Here is a 16,342-nt window from a genome sequence, read left to right on the forward strand (position 1 = left end):
GAGTACCTATTCCTTAGGGTCGAGTTCAAATGACATAATTTATGCAAAGCACAGTTTCTGCCACAAAAGTACTTGATAAAAGAGCCATGGCTTGTGTGTGTGAGCGCAGTGCGGAGAGACGATGAGCGTGGGATTTCCAGAACACCCCAGCTAGCAAGATACACTGCAGGTTGCAGAGCTGTTTCACTTTCTCCCTTTGAGACGCAAACCTCCCCCTTTGCTTCCTCAGTGCCAGGCACCGTTTCGTGATCCCAAAGTCTCAGAGTCCTTCAAGTATAAAGACAGTAACATTCCCACTGCTCAATCACGGATTTACGGGGAACGCTGTATTTGCTAAGGGGCCCCTTTCAATCAGTCACTCCCCTTAATTCTCACTCTTTTTACCGCGTTTAAGGAACAGCGCTTGGTGACCCGAGTAAATGAAGACAACAACGCAAGCCACACTTTGCCAAACAGAACTTAAATGTGGACTGATCTCCTTGCAATTGCTAAGAATGAAACCCCTATAACGTACTTTGAAACCTTTTTAAAAAATCCTAATGTTATTATTCTGCTGGGCTTGAAATAAGAGAGACTCCCCACCCCCCCCAACCAAGGTCAGTGGCTGAGGAGGCATCCGTGGCCTTGAGGTTTCCAGGTTTCTTTCTCCCGCCCCCATCCCCTTTTCCAAATCCGGCCTCGATCTAGCACTAGGACCCCTGCCTTCAGGGCAAGGTGCGGAGGCGAGAAGGGAGCAGGGTGGGGGAGGTCGGGCTGAAACGGAACTTCATTGTTCGCGGGACCGACTCTTCCCGAAAGAGCCCGTTGGCAGCGCCTGCGCAGTGCACGCTCTTTGTGCGGGGCTGCAGCAAGCTGGTTGTTTGTGTGTGTCTCTTGGAGGCGGGGGAGGGAGCGCCGGAGGGGGCGTGGCCTGCGCCGCCGCATCCTGATTGGGCTCTCGGGAGGAGGTGGGCGGGCGAAGGGCGGGGCTTCGGATAACAACACTCGGCGCTGAGGCTGAGGCTATTTGTTGCTGCGCCGCCACCGCCCGAACCATGGTCCGCGCTCCCCTCGGGCTCTCTTAGCAGCAGCCGCCGCCGCCGCCCTGCAATCGCTGGCTTCTCTTCCTCCTTTTCTTCTCGCTGAGCCACTTTCCTCCTAGAGCTATGACCGTCGTCTCCGTCCCGCAGCGGGAGCCCCTTGTCCTGGGCGGCCGCCTTGCGCCCCTGGGCTTTTCCGCCCGCGGTTACTTCGGAGCTCTCCCGATGGTGACCACGGCCCCGCCGCCTTTACCCCGAATCCCGGACCCCCGGGCACTGCCCCCCACCCTCTTCCTCCCTCACTTCCTTGGGGGAGACGGTCCCTGCCTGACCCCGCAGCCTCGCGCCCCAGCACCTCTGTCCAACTGCGGTCTGGCTCCGGCGGGAGGCGCCTCTCGGGCAGCGCCAAAGAAGCGGCGCAAGAAGAGGGTGCGGGCCAGCCCGGCGGGGCAGCTGCCCAGCCGCTTCCATCAGTACCAGCAGCACCGGCCGAGCCTCGAGGGCGGGCGGGGCCCCGCGACGGGCCCGAGCGGAGCGCAGGAAGTCCCGGACCGGGCCTCCAGTTTGGCCCCGGGTCCTGCGGCCGCAGCCCAAACTGAGGAAGCGAGCCCGTTCCCTGGCCCGCTGCCGCCCCCGGCGCCCGGCCAGCCCTCGTTCAGAAGAGAGGTAAGGGCCGCGAAGGGGTCATGGGGGCTGCTGGGGGAGTTCTGGCCCTTAGGCAGCCCCCGCCGGGCTCTGGGATTCGGGGCCCCGCACGGAGGGGTCGGCAAGGGGGGGCCGGGGTGAGGGGCGGCTGTTTACTCGGGAGGGAAGTTTCCGTGACGCCCGCTCGGTTCCAGCCCGGGGAGCGGGGGAGGGGGAGGCATGCGCTGGCGCCGCTGATTGGCTCCCGGGACTCAGCCAATGGGAGCCGCGGCTGCGCCCCAGCAACAGCCCCGATTTAGAAGGCTGGCGGCGTTCCAGGGGGTTTCGGCGCTCGGGCGCGCGGCGGGGGGGAGGGGGCCCGCGGGAGGCTGACGTCAGCGCGCTACGTGCGCCGCGCTCCGGCGCTCATGAAGGAGGCGAGGCCGGGGAAGGGGCGGGCGACCGCTCTGGGCTCCCCGACGGCGGCGCGCGTGCACGGCCTCGGCCGTGTTGTGGGTCTGGAGCGGGCCGCGAGCGGCTGCAGTCGGGTTGGCCTTCCGCCGAGCAGCGGTGCCCGGGTGCGGCTCTGCCCCCGCCGCCACCCTTCTCAGCTGTACCTTTTTTTTTAATTTTTTTTTTTTTAACTCTTAAGAAGTTGGCAGGGACGGCTGCACCTGCAGTTCCTGCCTCTCTGGGACGAGAGCTTTTGCGTGCTCGCCTGGCAGATGAATACGGAGTTGCTGACCTTTTCAGTCTACTGTCCTGGGTTTTACTGATGGGAGGTAGTTTTCTTGAGTCCAGAACGATGAAACTTTTCTCTAAAGTTGTAAGTTGCGGTTGACGTTGAAGCCTCTCCATTGCCGCGCCGTTAGGTTAGGGTGAGACTAGCACTCCGGCGAGATTAAGTCGCTAACGAGCTTTTGAAATTGATCTGGGTAGCAAAGTAAAACCTGCCAATTTCAAAGACTTAACGGCCTCAAGAGATGAAAGTAAGTGGCAGCCACTCGTCGTTGGACGAGTATAGAGATTGGCAGCTTCTCGCTAGATTTGATCGCCGTGATTACCGAAATAATAGTACAGTTTTAAGATTCCAGGGCTCTGAAACCGTATCTGATATGCCGTCTCCTTTTGGAGACTTCTTGGTTCCTGGTTAAAAGTAATCTTTTTTCCGGCACTTACTGACCTGGAATGTTAGGGTGGGCGCCCGGGCATTTGTATTCTTGTCCAGCTTCCCTTCCACAGTACAAGTGTGAGAAGGGCGGTGAGCGAATGAAGCACTCTACTCCTCCATCCGGTCATGGCTTCCTGTAAGGATCACTAGTTAGGGAAAGCAGTTAGAATTGGTGCGGCAAGGTTGTTTTTTTAAGGTTTTATTTATTCATGAGACACACAGAGAGACAGGCAGAGACCCAGGCAGAGGGAGAAGCAGGCTCCATGCAGGGAGCCCCACGTGGGACTCGACCCCGGGTCTCCAGGATCACGCCCTGGGCTGAAGGTGGTGCTAAACCGCTGAGCCACTCGGGCGTCCTGAGCGGCAAAGTTCTTAAAGGCAATTGTTAAAACAAGAGGTAGGGACAGGTGGAAACAACTTTTTAAAAAAGATTTTATTTATTCATGAGAGACACAAGAGGCAGAGACCTAGGCAGAGGGGGAAGCAGGCTCCACACGGGGAGCCCCATGTGGGACTCCATCCTGGAATTCCAGGATCACGCCCTGGGTCAAAGGCCCAACCGCGAGCCACCCAGGTGTCCCGGAAAGTTTCAGTTTTAAAGTTGCTGCTATATGTGTAGCTGGAAAAGATGATAAAAAATGATTAGTACTTAAATTTATGAAATTTTGTTTTCAGAAGCCGGGAGATAATTTTTCTGTGTACTTAATAACCATTATCAAAACACTTAAAATCTAGTTCCTGCTAACCAAATTTTTATTCTAGAATAATTTTGTTTTTTAAATTTTCTTTCCTGGATAATTTTAAAAGGACTTGACTAAAAGATATATAGTAATCTATGAACATAGGTTTTATTTTTAACCAGACCCAGTCAATCAGAATGAAAGTATGTGAACATCCTCTTGGCCACATCTTACTGTTTGGAAAGTAGCTTGTTACTCTTCCTTACAGTTATAGAAAGATGAACTTGGGTTACTTTGGGTTTCTTTCCCTGTGACACTTCTCCCTACATTACTTATTGGTGGTGGTAGTAAACTTAGATGTGTGCTTATTTGGTAAGTGCAGTGAGCCCACGTTGAAGCAAGGCAGTAAACTGAAGTCCAGAAGAAGAAAACATTAGGTATATGGTGTGAAGTTTGTGACTAATTTTTATCATGAGACTGTATTCACTTTTATGTTCCTTGTCTTTGTAGGTTTTAAAATCAAAGATGGGAAAATCGGAGAAAATTGCCATTCCCCACGGCCAGCTTGTTCATGGTATACACTTGTGTGAACAACCAAAGATAAACAGACAGAAAAGCAAATATAACTTACCACTAACCAAGATCACCTCTGCAAAAAGAAATGAAAATAACTTTTGGCAGGATTCTGTTTCATCCGCTTTAATTCAGAAGCAGGAAAAAAAGCCTTTTAAAAACACTGAGAATATTAAAAATATGCATTTGAAGAAATCAGCATTTCTAACTGAAGTGAACCAAAAGGAAAATTATGCTGGGGCAAAGTTTAGCGATCCACCTTCTCCTAGTGTTCTTCCAAAGCCTCCTAGTCACTGGATGGGAAGCACTATTGAAAATTCCAACCAAAATAGGGAGTTGATGGCAGTACACTTAAAAACTCTCCTAAAAGTTCAAACTTAGATCTCAGATTGCAATGTCTGTCGGTTTTCAAAATCTCTGGACTCTTGAAAAGAAAATTGGTACAGAAATGAAAATTTGCCTTGTAACTTACAAGTGCAAAAGATGAGTTGAAAAAATTACAACCAACAACTTGTATTATATTTTATATTTTGTAAATACTGTATACCATGTATTATGTGTATATTGTTCATACTTGAGAGGTACATTATAGTTTTGTTATGAAAGTATGTATTTTGCCCTGCCAAACGGTAGGTGTTTTGTATATATACAATGGAGAAATTTTAAGTGTGCTAAGGCACATGGAAGACCGATTTATTTGCACAAGGTACTGAGATTTTTTTTAAAGAAACAGTTATCTCAAGGTGAAGATCTAAATGTGAACAGTTTACTAATGCACTACTGAAGTTTAAATCTGTGGCACAATCATTGTAAACATGGGGTTTGTCTATGTTTCTCTAAATTGATTTCTGCGTTCTAATCTGTAATTACTGGAAAACTATTCCCATTTTTACCAAACTTAATTTCTGGTTTTTTGGTTTATCCATTCAAATTTAAGATACTTCTAATTTTAATGCCAACAAAATTGGTTGTACTCAAATTTTTAAATAATAATATAATTTGGCCCCCCCTTTTATACTAGTCTTGGCTCTTTGTGTGTGACTTGTTTGTGTGTCTAGGAGATGGATTTTAACTTTTAACATTTTACTGGCTTAATGTCTTAGTATTATACTAATTGTCTTTCTCTGAAATTTAAAGGGTCCAATAATTTAATGCTATTACCTCTAAGGGGAGGAATTCCCCATTTTACAATGGAAATGGTTGTGGTCAAAAGTACAGCTGATTTAGTTTATAACCATGTATTTTTATATAAACTTTCATAAATACTACTTGACTTACCCTACAAGTTCAGTGAAAGAAAACACTTGGTTTGGTTTACTAAATTTATATTTATTTTGAATGGTGGTTCTTGAACCAAAGCAAGCATAATTTACATTAAAATAGTAGATGGAAGATTTGGAACCTCCTGATGTTGGCTAAAAGATACAGTAGCTTATGTATTGTTACTTTAAAATTCAAACTTTGTTCTAAAATTCTAAAATCCTAATTTACCCTCTATAGTTTTTAGTTGTACAAAGCTAAAGTTGATCTTGAAACAAAAGGAAAAGATTTTTTAGTAATCAGGCATTACTTAGACATGAAAAGGGTGTTAACAGGGTATATATGATTTTCTTAAGGTGGAATATGAGAAAGGTGCTACTGTTCTTGCAAGAAAAGATATAGAAGAGACTCCTGTCTTGCACATTTGGTTCATAGGAGGGGAGACTTTCAGGCTGTACAAAGGTGATTTTGTGGGCACAATGTTAGAATCGTTATTGATGAGCTGTTATTGAAGCTAGGAGGGTATGAAAACTAGAATAGATACAAAATCTAAGCTAGTTAACAGAACTGGCTGTAGTCTTGTTTACACAGCTCATTCATAACCCAGCCAACTATTCTTGGCCCTGGCTATAAAAAGTTTCATTTCTTTGTAGAGAAAGCTATACTTTTAATAATATTACAATAAAGTTACATATAGCTAGCTTTAAAAATTAGAGAAGCTTTAACAAAATACAGTAAGCTTTCAACCTTGCAAAATTTTGTAAGATTTTTTTTTTTTTCAAGATTTATTTATCTATGATAGGCAGAGACCCAGGAGGAGGGAGAAGCAGGCCCCATCCCAGGAGCCCGAGATGGGACTCGATCCCGGGACTCCAGGATTGCGCCCTGGGCCAAAGGCAGGCGCCAAACCGCTGAGCCACCCAGGGATCCCCTTGTAAGATTTTCTAAGTAAAAAGTAGTTAAATTTTATAAAGGAAATAGATGTTCATAAAGAGGTTTTATGATTTTTTTGAGTGAACAAAATTGGCTAAATTACAGTATAGATGATACAGTGAAAAGGTTAATTAGAAAAGCTGAATAGTTTTGGTGTTAAAAGATTTAGCAGCCTTAATCTCTTTGGACTACTGTAACAGTACTAAAGACTGGATAGCTTATAAATTTGTTTCATTGGTCAGGAAGTCCCAGGATCAACGCACCTGCTGATGTAGTGTCTCCATTTCATGGCTCAGACATGGGGAGTCCTCATCGAGTCACATAGCAGGAAGGTCGGGAGCTTTTTTTTTTTTTTTAAAGATTTTATTCATGAGAGACAGGCAGAGAAGCAGGCTCCATGCTGGGGGCCCAATGTGGGACTCCATCCTGGGACTCTGGGATCACACAAACCTGGGCCGAAGGCAAATGCTTAACCCCTGAGCCACCCAGGCCTCCCTTGAGGGGGCTTTCTTGATCCCCTTTTGTAAGCACATTAACCCATTCATGAGGGTTCTGCCCTTATGTCCTAATTCTACTTCCCAAGGGTTCCACCTTACAATCCCATTAATTGTAGGGTAGGTTTCAACATTATTCACACTTAGTGCTGGCCAATCTATTTAACTACTTTAATTTTTTTTCTACAAGTCTTGAAACATTTCCTCCAATGTTCATTTAACTGGTTCTGTGGGTTTATAAAGCAATTTTGCAGTCACCAGCTTCAGGTGTAAATTTTAACTCCTGGTAGAGGGGGCTCCTAATTGCAAAGGGGCGAAAAGTTAATATGTGAGTGAATTACATGCAATGGCACTTCATTATGGAACATCAGTATGTGGGGTATTCACTGGAATTTTATTATATTTATTTAAGATTTTATTTATTCATAGAGACAGAGGGAGAGGCAGAGACACAGGCAGAGGGAGAAGCAGGCATCATACAGAGAGCCTGACATGGGACTTGATCCAGGGTCTCCACGATCACGCCCTGGGCTGCAGGCGGCGCTAAACCGCTGCGCCACCGGGGCTGCTCTGAAATTACTTTTAGATAAATGTACAAATACCTCAACTAGCACTGATAAAGTGAAATACTAAGTAACACCACAGAACTTTTATTTGCATTAATGCTTGGTGTACTAAGTATTTTAGTGTACCTGTAGGCAGATCAAGGAAAAGTAATAAAACATCAAATCACACTAAGATTGACAGGAACAGCTCTTTTCAAACTCGTTAAAATACAAATTTTAAGGTGGTTTATGTAATTAGTTAAAAGACTAGATAATGTATTAGGCAAGTAATTACATTTTCAGGACCAGCATTCAGGTTTTTAGGCATACCATTGACCTTTGAATCACATGGGTTCAAAACTGCTGGTCCACTTAGATGTGGATTTTTATAGTATAGTACTGTATTTTCATGAGTTTTCTCTAGCTCACTTTATTGTAAGAATACAGTATCTAATAGAAAATATGCTAGGTGACTTACAGGCTTCTGGTCAACAGACTATTAATAGTTGGGGAAACAAGTTATATGTGGATTTTTGACAGCACAGGAATTAGTACACCTAAACCCCATGTTATTCAGGGGTCAACTGAGCTATGTAATCACCCCTTCACAATAATTGGTATATTTTAGTATAAAGCCATACAAATGTGGGACTTAAATGGGATCCAGTCATGCCACACTTGGGGAAAACCATTTGTATTTCTCTTCAAACTATCTAAAAAACCCACGTTACTTTTGTCTTTACCTGCCCTCTTATAAAAACCCTAAGTCAACTTTCAGCATTGAGAAGGAACAAAACCTAGGCTCTATTGCAGTGCTTCTGCCTTTCAGCACTAGGCCCCAGAATGGACCTGGGGCAGGGGGACATGTGGCAACCCACCCAGGATGGTGAAATTAAGATTGTGAGGAGCTGTGGTAGGCTAGACTCTGCATGCCCCCAGCTTATTCTCAAAAGTATGTATGTATGTATGTATGTATGTATGTATTTATTTATTTATTTATGATAGTCACAGAGAGAGGCAGAGACACAGGCAGAGGGAGAAGCAGGCTCCATGCACCAGGAGCCCGATGTGGGATTCGATCCCAGGTCTCCAGGATCGCGCCCTGGGCCAAAGGCAGGCGCCAAACCACTGCGCCACCCAGGGATCCCTCAAAAGTATTTAGATGTCAGGGAGAGGGTTTGGGTTGTCCTGGCTCAAAGCCACCCACCTCTGCCCTATCCCTGGTTCTAGAAATGTTGGGAAGAACCGTATTAATGGCTTGAAATTACAAAAACGAGGGCTGCTTTTGAGACTAAAGCCTTCAAGAAGTATAAAGACAAATTTTGAGTGGGGACACCAGTTCTAGAAAGAAAGGGAAAGTTTAAAGAGGCAAAGGAACTTTTTTATGCTCATTTTGTATGAAGTTCCATTCCTGCATGTAGATGCAGATACCTTCTCAAATAGTTGGGAAACTCATTTTAGCAGTTCAGACCATAATTTGAAAATTCCCTCAATATTTAGTCACCAATTTTTAGTTTTTTTTTCTAGTAATGTGTTGTAAATATTAAACTAATGGGTTGCCTTAGAGCTGACCTCTTTCCCAGTCTGATTCCAGAAAATAGTTCATTCTTGCACAGGTTGGATAACATTTCTATATAAGATTCAAAAAGTTCTAAAAAAGAGTTCCTGTCTTTTGGAAAATAAAACTCAATAAAACTGTCTCAGCCACTCCTCCACAACCCTCCCCCCTTGTTTGACATTTCTCAGCTCCTTTGTGACATTTTGAGCAGCATGTCCATAATTTAATGTGTGGGGTTTATGTGTGAGGTATGCTCAGGAAATACAAAGATAATGGCAGAGCTGAAAGTAGTAGCACAAGTGGGGAAGAAATTACATGTGTAACTAAAATACAAGCTGCATTCCCCTTCCCTACAACAAATGCCTGAAGAGGTGAAAAAAGTAGTCACTGTTTCCCCCAGAAAGTAGTGACATTCGTGTGAGTAGGGGTTGTCTAGCACCTTAGAAGTAGTACTGAGTTGGGCCTTAAGATTTTTGACATGTAAAGAAAAGGAAAATAATTGTCAGAGGTAAAAGTGCATAGACAGTCGTGTAAGATAGATGTGGAGTATCCAGTAGTTGAAGACAAGTACAAAGAAAGAACATAAAATATATTGAAAGGTGTACTGTGTTAATAACCTGGGGGCGAGTGTCCTAATAAGAGTTGCAACTTTATTCTGCAAGCATGGCAGCCATCCAAGGTTCATGAGCAAAGGAAAGAGATCCCAGCTTCAAAAAGAAAACAGGTGAAAATATGGAAAACAGCTTGGAAAGGAAAAACTGGAGGAAAAAGGATTTGTCAGTTAATGAGATGAGCCTAAGGATTCCCTCTATAGGCAAGGACTTACTTAAAGGTTTTGAAGGTAGAATGAATTGAGCAACTGCATGGAGGGTAAGAAAGAGTTTTTAAATTGGGCAATTAGGGAAACAAATTAACAATGAGGGAACTCTGGAGCGGGATCTGAATTATAGATGCCTTTTGGATTTGCATGTAGAATGTGGAGGGGTGTGTAGGACATCTACGTGGAAATACACAGCAAGTAGAAGATAGGTCAGCGCTAGAAGTAGTTTGGTAATAGTGCACAGAAGCACTATTTACAACTTGAAAATGGAGCTGAAATATTTTGTCTTCCTGTAGCCTCTCTTCTCTCACAAGGCTTAACATCTTTACCAGTACTCTTGAGCTCATCCTGTCTCCTGGGGACTCTGAACTTCACCTATGACAGCAAATTAGTTGAATTAGTATTTCCTCAGGAGGCGCCTACCTGGCACAGATGGGTTAAGTGTTGGCTCTTGATTTGGGCTGAGCTCTTGATTGCCTGGAGCCCCACGTCTCGACTCAGTGCAGAGCCTACGTGAGATTCGCTCTCCTCCCTCTGTCCCTTCTGTTCATGCTCTCAAATAAATCTTAAAAAAAAAAAGAAAGGATTTCCTCTCAAACTGTTAAATGGTGATTGGTTACCTACCTGTAAAAGCCTGTTAGGAGAGAGTTCCAATTCAAGTTCTGAATTGATAGCAGGGGAGCCCATTTGGTGAAGGGAGTAAAAAAGTTCACCTCCTCTTTGTTAGTCCAAGGTTTCAAACCAGGTAAAACTGACCTTTAATAACTTTTTTTATTTTTATTTTTTATTTTTATTTATTTATGATAGTCACACACAGAGAGAGAGAGGCAGAGACACAGGCAGAGGGAGAAGCAGGCTCCATGCACGGGGAGCCCAACGTGGGATTCAATCCTGGGTCTCAGGATCGCGCCCTGGGCCAAAGGCAGGCGCCAAACCGCTGCGCCACCCAGGGATCCCTAATAACTTTTTTTAAAGTAGTTTCTACACCCAGTGTGGGACTCAAACTCACAACCCTAAGATCAAGACTTGCATACCCTACTAAGCCAGGGTGCCCCCAACCTTTTATACTTCTCTATTTTTTGTGTGTGCAATCTCGTATCTCCTAATGACTCTCCATCATATTGCGGAATACATTATCCTTTATTCATAGGTTGGAAGGCCCCCCCAATTCCCATGCCTGTAGGCAATTGATATCTGCTTCAGGTATCAAAGGGAATCAAACATATTTACTTACACTTGTGTGTGGAAAGGCTGATAGTCCCATCATCCATATATATTTAAGTTTTTGAAAGGCATTGCTGAACTAAATGCATTTTAAAAATCTCAGGCCTAAAAATAATAAAAATAAAAAATCTCAGGCCTGCCTTGCTGAGCATCTGATTCCCGAGCTAACTCCTTTAGATTTCTTTGTATTTCCTTTTCTCCTAAATCCATAAATCTTTCAAGAACCCCAAAACGCAAGTTTTCAAATGGAAAGAGGATGTCTGTGTTGTGACATGAGATAGCCGAAGTGTGTAAAAAACATTTTAAAAAGGCATGTGTAATTCAGGAACTACTTGTTTCTAAATTAGGAAATTTGAGAGTACATTTTATAGAATGCTATTTATCAACACATTAACATTTTATCTTTGAAAGAAACCTTGAAAGTTACAGGATTCTCTGAAAGTATGGGGTAGACGGAGGTTTTTTTTTTTTTTTTTTTTTAAGATTTTATTTATTTATTCATCAGAGACAGAGAGAGAGAGAGAGAGAGAGAGATAGGCAGAGACACAGGCAGAGGGAGAAGCAGGCTCCATGCAGGGAGCCCGACATGGGACTCGATCCCAAGTCTCCAGGATGAGGCCTGGGCCGAAGGCAGGTGCCAAACCACTGAGTCACTCAGGGATCCCCTAATTTTTTAAGTTAGGGATCATCTATTTTATGCTTGAACTAAATCTCTTTTCTTTAAATCTCTTAGATTGTCTTGAATTATTCTCTGACAGTTTTTGGATTGCTTTTCATATCCTTTGCAATTATCTTGGAATTCTAAATTAAATATACTGAAATGTATAAGTAATGTTCCCAACACCCAGGAATTGTATTTGTCAAACTTAAGCTCGTGCTATAATCCCAAATAGAATTACAATTTAAGCTTTATAAAAGGTGTTGCATTTACTGAGGGTTCGTTGTTGAGATCTTGGAGTTCATTTTCTAAAGCATAGTTTATAGTAATGTTCCCTTAGTATAGAAATGGTAACACAAATTTAAAGTGTCTTGAGGAATAGTTTATCATAGACTACGGTGATATTAATTACAGTCTGAATTAAGTAATGGTAGAAAAGATGGGAGGACAGCAGAAGCTACCTACATAGAAAATCATATGCACATCTGTCAAAGGAGGCTACATGTTCTAGTCAAGCTCCATTAGATCATGTATTATGAATGTAGAATAGCTTAAAAGATACTGATAAAAAATAATGACAAATACTTCACTTCTCTAGCAATTTACTTAAGAATTTCTTAAGAAAGGATTCAGGAAAGTAATTTTTCCTAATTTAATAAAGTGGCAGAAAATGTGGTAAATCTGGTTGTAAAGATAATAGATACTAATCAAATTCCTTCAAAGCTGGTCATATATACATAGCTACCCCTAAATTATTACAGATAGTTCTTTTATTCTAATATTAGAAATTAACCTGATTAGTTGTCAAAACCAAATTACAAATGTATTCTCGGCAATCTAGAATCTTGAGCAGGGGATGGCAGGTAAAGGACATTTTGACTTTTGATTACTTCCAACATGCAAATGTTTGATTTAAATTGAACTCAAAATTGCCTTCTAATATTAAGATCTTTATTTTTTAAAGACTTTATTTATTCATTAGAGAGAGAGAGGCAGAGACACAGGCGGAGGGAGAAGCAGGCTCCATACAGGGAGCCTGATGTGGGACTCGATCCTGGGACTCCAGGGTCATGCCCTGGGCCAAAGGCAGATGCTCAACCGCTGAACCACCCAGGCGTCCCAGAAAAATCTTTAAATAAGATTATTATACTGTACTTAGCAACATCAAATCATAGAGAGCTTTGGTTCTTCCTATCAAAACCTTAGAGAGCTGTAATTCTGGGGATCATCCTATGAAATAAAGGCTGTCAGTGGTTGAAATTACCCTTACTCTTCAAGTGATCAGGCATTTATTGCTCTCAAATTTTAGAATGATTAAAGGGTTAATATCAAAGATCAGATAGCCCTTTTCCATTAGCTTTCCAAAGGTCCTACTCACTGTACATTCCTTAACCACCTGTGTCTATTAAGCTCCTATAATCTGATGCTTGAGACCAGACCCTAAATTTCGAAAGAGAAGAGAATTAGGTTTGTGAAAGGTATTCAGCTAAGGTTTTCTGATCACTCTTTAGCTAACTGGAGTATCCTATTTATTAACACTCTGGTTTTCAAATTTTTACTGTTAAATTCAAAATAATTGGAAAATACATGGATATAAATGTAACAGAGCAAGTAAAATTTACTGTTAATTGTAGAATTTAGGTAGTGGGGTATATGGGTGTTCACTGTAAAATTAATTTCTTTACTGAGGAGTTTTGTAACAGTCTTAATAGAATTTGGGAAGATTAAGGCTGCTTTACTATTCACTCCAACATTATATGTAAGTTGAGTACATGCCAATAATTCTAAATTCAATAATTCTAAAAGCTTATATGTAGCATACAAGCATAAAGTTTCTCTTGAAGTTGTAACTGTTAATCTCCTGTTTTTCTTTACAATTTCAAGTCTGGTTAGTTGGTTATCACACTTATAATAGAACGACTCTAGTTAACGACTGAAACACCAAAGCCATTGTAAACAAGAACTGAAAGATTAGAGAGAGGATAATGTATTTAAGCATTCAAGAAATGTATTTGGCTTATTCGGGAAATGTGACAGTCAACATTTAATATTAATGTTGACATAAATGCTGATTGCAGAAGCTTTAATCAGGGAGGATGAAGAGACAGATGGAAGCTTACAAAGATTCTGAAGGGGATTTATAATAACTGCCCATGGTGTGAAAGTTAAAGAAATTATCTAAAGTGGAACAACTTGAACTTCAAGCAGTGAAAAGAAATAGGTATGTATGACTCCCAAAAGAGAAGAAAGGGGATGGCTGAAGGGCTTGGTTAGCATTGAGGTGGTTAGGAAGTAGGAGGGCATGGGGATGTAAAACTCTTAACTCTTCATTGGTTCCTACTCTTTAAAGCCTTTAATGTTGAATTAATACCAATGGTGCTAACGGGAAGCTAAAAGTGTTTAAAATTACTCTGTAAAAGATGTAGTTCCACTTTCCATGATAGACTAAGTCATATAAAAACCATAACCTTTTAGTGAAAATAGAGGAAAGACAAAGTATGGTCAACGAAACCTTTTAGGAATATTTGACTACTAACCAGCAGGCCAGAACTCTGTATAAAGTGCTTTCATATGAGATATTTTAAAATAAAAGTTTTTCATCCATGTTTTTAAGTGTTATTTGAAAAAAAAACAAAACACCTCATTTAGTAGATTCTATGGTAAGAGGGAATAACAAAGTACAAAACAGTACCAAAAATGGTTCAACTTATATATCCATTAAAAATTTAAAGGACTATCTTAACAAAACTAGAACATTAATATTTTTCAATTCAGCTACATTTAATACATTAAGGCCAAAATCTGAAGATTTACTGACAATGATGAATATCAATGCTTTTCTATAAAATTCTTATGAAATCATTTATTTCACAATTCCTTCATTTTTAAAATACAAAATTTCCCAGAAGAGACTGACCAGTTGTATAGCTTATGTCAACTTTGAAAAGGTTTTCAACAGAATACTTTTCTCAAGTTGTGAAGTATTATTTTCACAAAGCAAATACTACCTTACCAATGTAACAGTTATGATTCCTAATCCACCCCGCCCAAGCCATTAAAATTCAATTCACTATTAAAGAAACAGGCTATTCCTTGGGGGTTGGAAGGCTTTTTTTTTTTTTTTTTTCTTTTAAAGACTTGATTGGTTGATTTAGGGAGAGCGAGCATGAGCAGGGAGGGGGCAGAGGGAGAGGGAGGGGGAGAGAGAGAGAGAGAGAGAGAGAGATTGAGAGAGACGGAGTGCACATGCACCCATGAGAGAGCCCAAGGCTGGTCTTGATCCCACAACCCCTGATATATAACTGACTGAGCACCCAGGCACCCTTGGAAGACTTACACTGAGATTTTTCTTGAGACTGAAGTCAACTTAACAGTATTTTAAATCTATACTATTAGGAAAAGCTAGGCAAACTAGAATGTAATTATTTATACTTTAGAAAACAGGTGGTCATAGCAATGAATTCTGTTTTCCTCAACCTACCTCTTTGAAGATATTTATAAAAAGTGTATACAGTACTTAGCCATTTAGTTCATATAATTATGAACTAGAGAAGTAGTAATTTCACTTCATGTTTCAATTACACTTTTTCTGAGAAACCACTCATACTACACATAAGATCAAACAGTAATGGACATTCAATCAACCCATTTCTATGACCAAGTGCTAATTATAGGCCAGGCATTCTCTCATCTAAAGAGACTGACCCTTTAAATTTTTTGTCAGTGTTCTGAAAGTACCTGAAATCTGACAAACAGTAAGATATTCTTGATTTCAATTTGTAATCTATTTACTATAAACATGTAGGTTGAATATAGTGTTTTGAATTACATGAAAGATATACTTAAAATCACTTACTTTTAAAAAACAGTAACGATCAATCTACTCAACATCCATCTACCACAAGTTGATACAATTTCTTTTCATAAGTTCAGAAATGCAGTGTATTCCTATAATCTAAGATTCATATAGCCCTTTCCCCCAAACAGGATAAAAACAGTTTAATTTTGGGGAGAAAATAGTAATGTTGGGACATAATAATCTATATTTTTTAATTTCAATTTTTCATGATTCCTTTAAGCAAAAAGAAAAAGGGGTCATTATTGTATTAATTTGAAAGAACTAAATCAACCTGCTATGTCTAACACTTGTATCAGAGAATATATTTCTAAAAAAGTTTATTGACTCAATTATATTTAATTTGCTTTATTTTATAAACATCTTTTAAAGGCAAACAAGACGTAAATTTTCCAGAGAGCCTAAACTGATCTTGTAAACCAATGCCAGAGTTCATATGATCCTAAATATACTATTCATCACGGGAGGGATTTAAATGCTAAGGTGCATAGTCTTCATTTAATACTTGGAAATGTATTCTAGTCAAATATAGGTAAGTTCGGACTCCAAAACTCACTAAACCACTGATCCTTAAACTCTTGCAAGTCATGGACTTGTTTGAAAATCTACAGGGCCTAGAAGTAAAGTTTTAGTTCCATGATGCCAAGTTAACATGTCTGCACCAAACCATACTAAGTAGCGTGTGTGTGTGTGTGTGTGTGTGTGTAATACACACACACACACATATATGATTTTTTTTTTCATATATATGATTTTATTTACTTTTTAGACACACAGAGATTGTGGTACACAAACAGGTAGAGGGAGAAGCAGACTCCCTGCTGAGCAGGGGGCCTGATGCAGGGCTTGATCCCAGGACCCCAGGATCATGACCTGAGCTGAAGGCTGGACTAAGCCACCCAGGCACTCCATTTTATATATATATAT

At 41.3% G+C, this 16,342-nt stretch overlaps 1 protein-coding gene across 1 annotated transcript; it reads left to right on the top strand.

The window, feature by feature from the left end:
* Window positions 1–984: 984 nt before the first annotated feature.
* Window positions 985–5,087, top strand: PNRC1 (proline rich nuclear receptor coactivator 1). Its single transcript, XM_038554711.1, has 2 exons — window positions 985–1,685; window positions 4,005–5,087. The coding sequence occupies exons 1-2, from the start codon at window positions 1,146–1,148 to the stop codon at window positions 4,446–4,448; spliced, it is 984 nt and encodes a 327-aa protein (XP_038410639.1). The 5' UTR covers window positions 985–1,145; the 3' UTR covers window positions 4,449–5,087.
* The last annotated feature ends 11,255 nt before the right edge of the window (window positions 5,088–16,342 follow it).

This window comes from Canis lupus, chromosome 12 (genome assembly GCF_011100685.1).
Source record: "Canis lupus familiaris isolate Mischka breed German Shepherd chromosome 12, alternate assembly UU_Cfam_GSD_1.0, whole genome shotgun sequence".
Lineage (NCBI taxonomy): Eukaryota > Metazoa > Chordata > Mammalia > Carnivora > Canidae > Canis > Canis lupus.

Excerpts from the sequence above, each read along its gene's own strand:
- PNRC1 (XM_038554711.1), top strand. The coding sequence starts at position 1,146 with ATGACCGTCGTCTCCGTCCCGCAGCGGGAGCCCCTTGTCCTGGGCGGC. Across the intron at positions 1,686-4,004 it reads AGCCCTCGTTCAGAAGAGAG|GTTTTAAAATCAAAGATGGG; the intron begins GTAAGGGCCGCG and ends TTGTCTTTGTAG.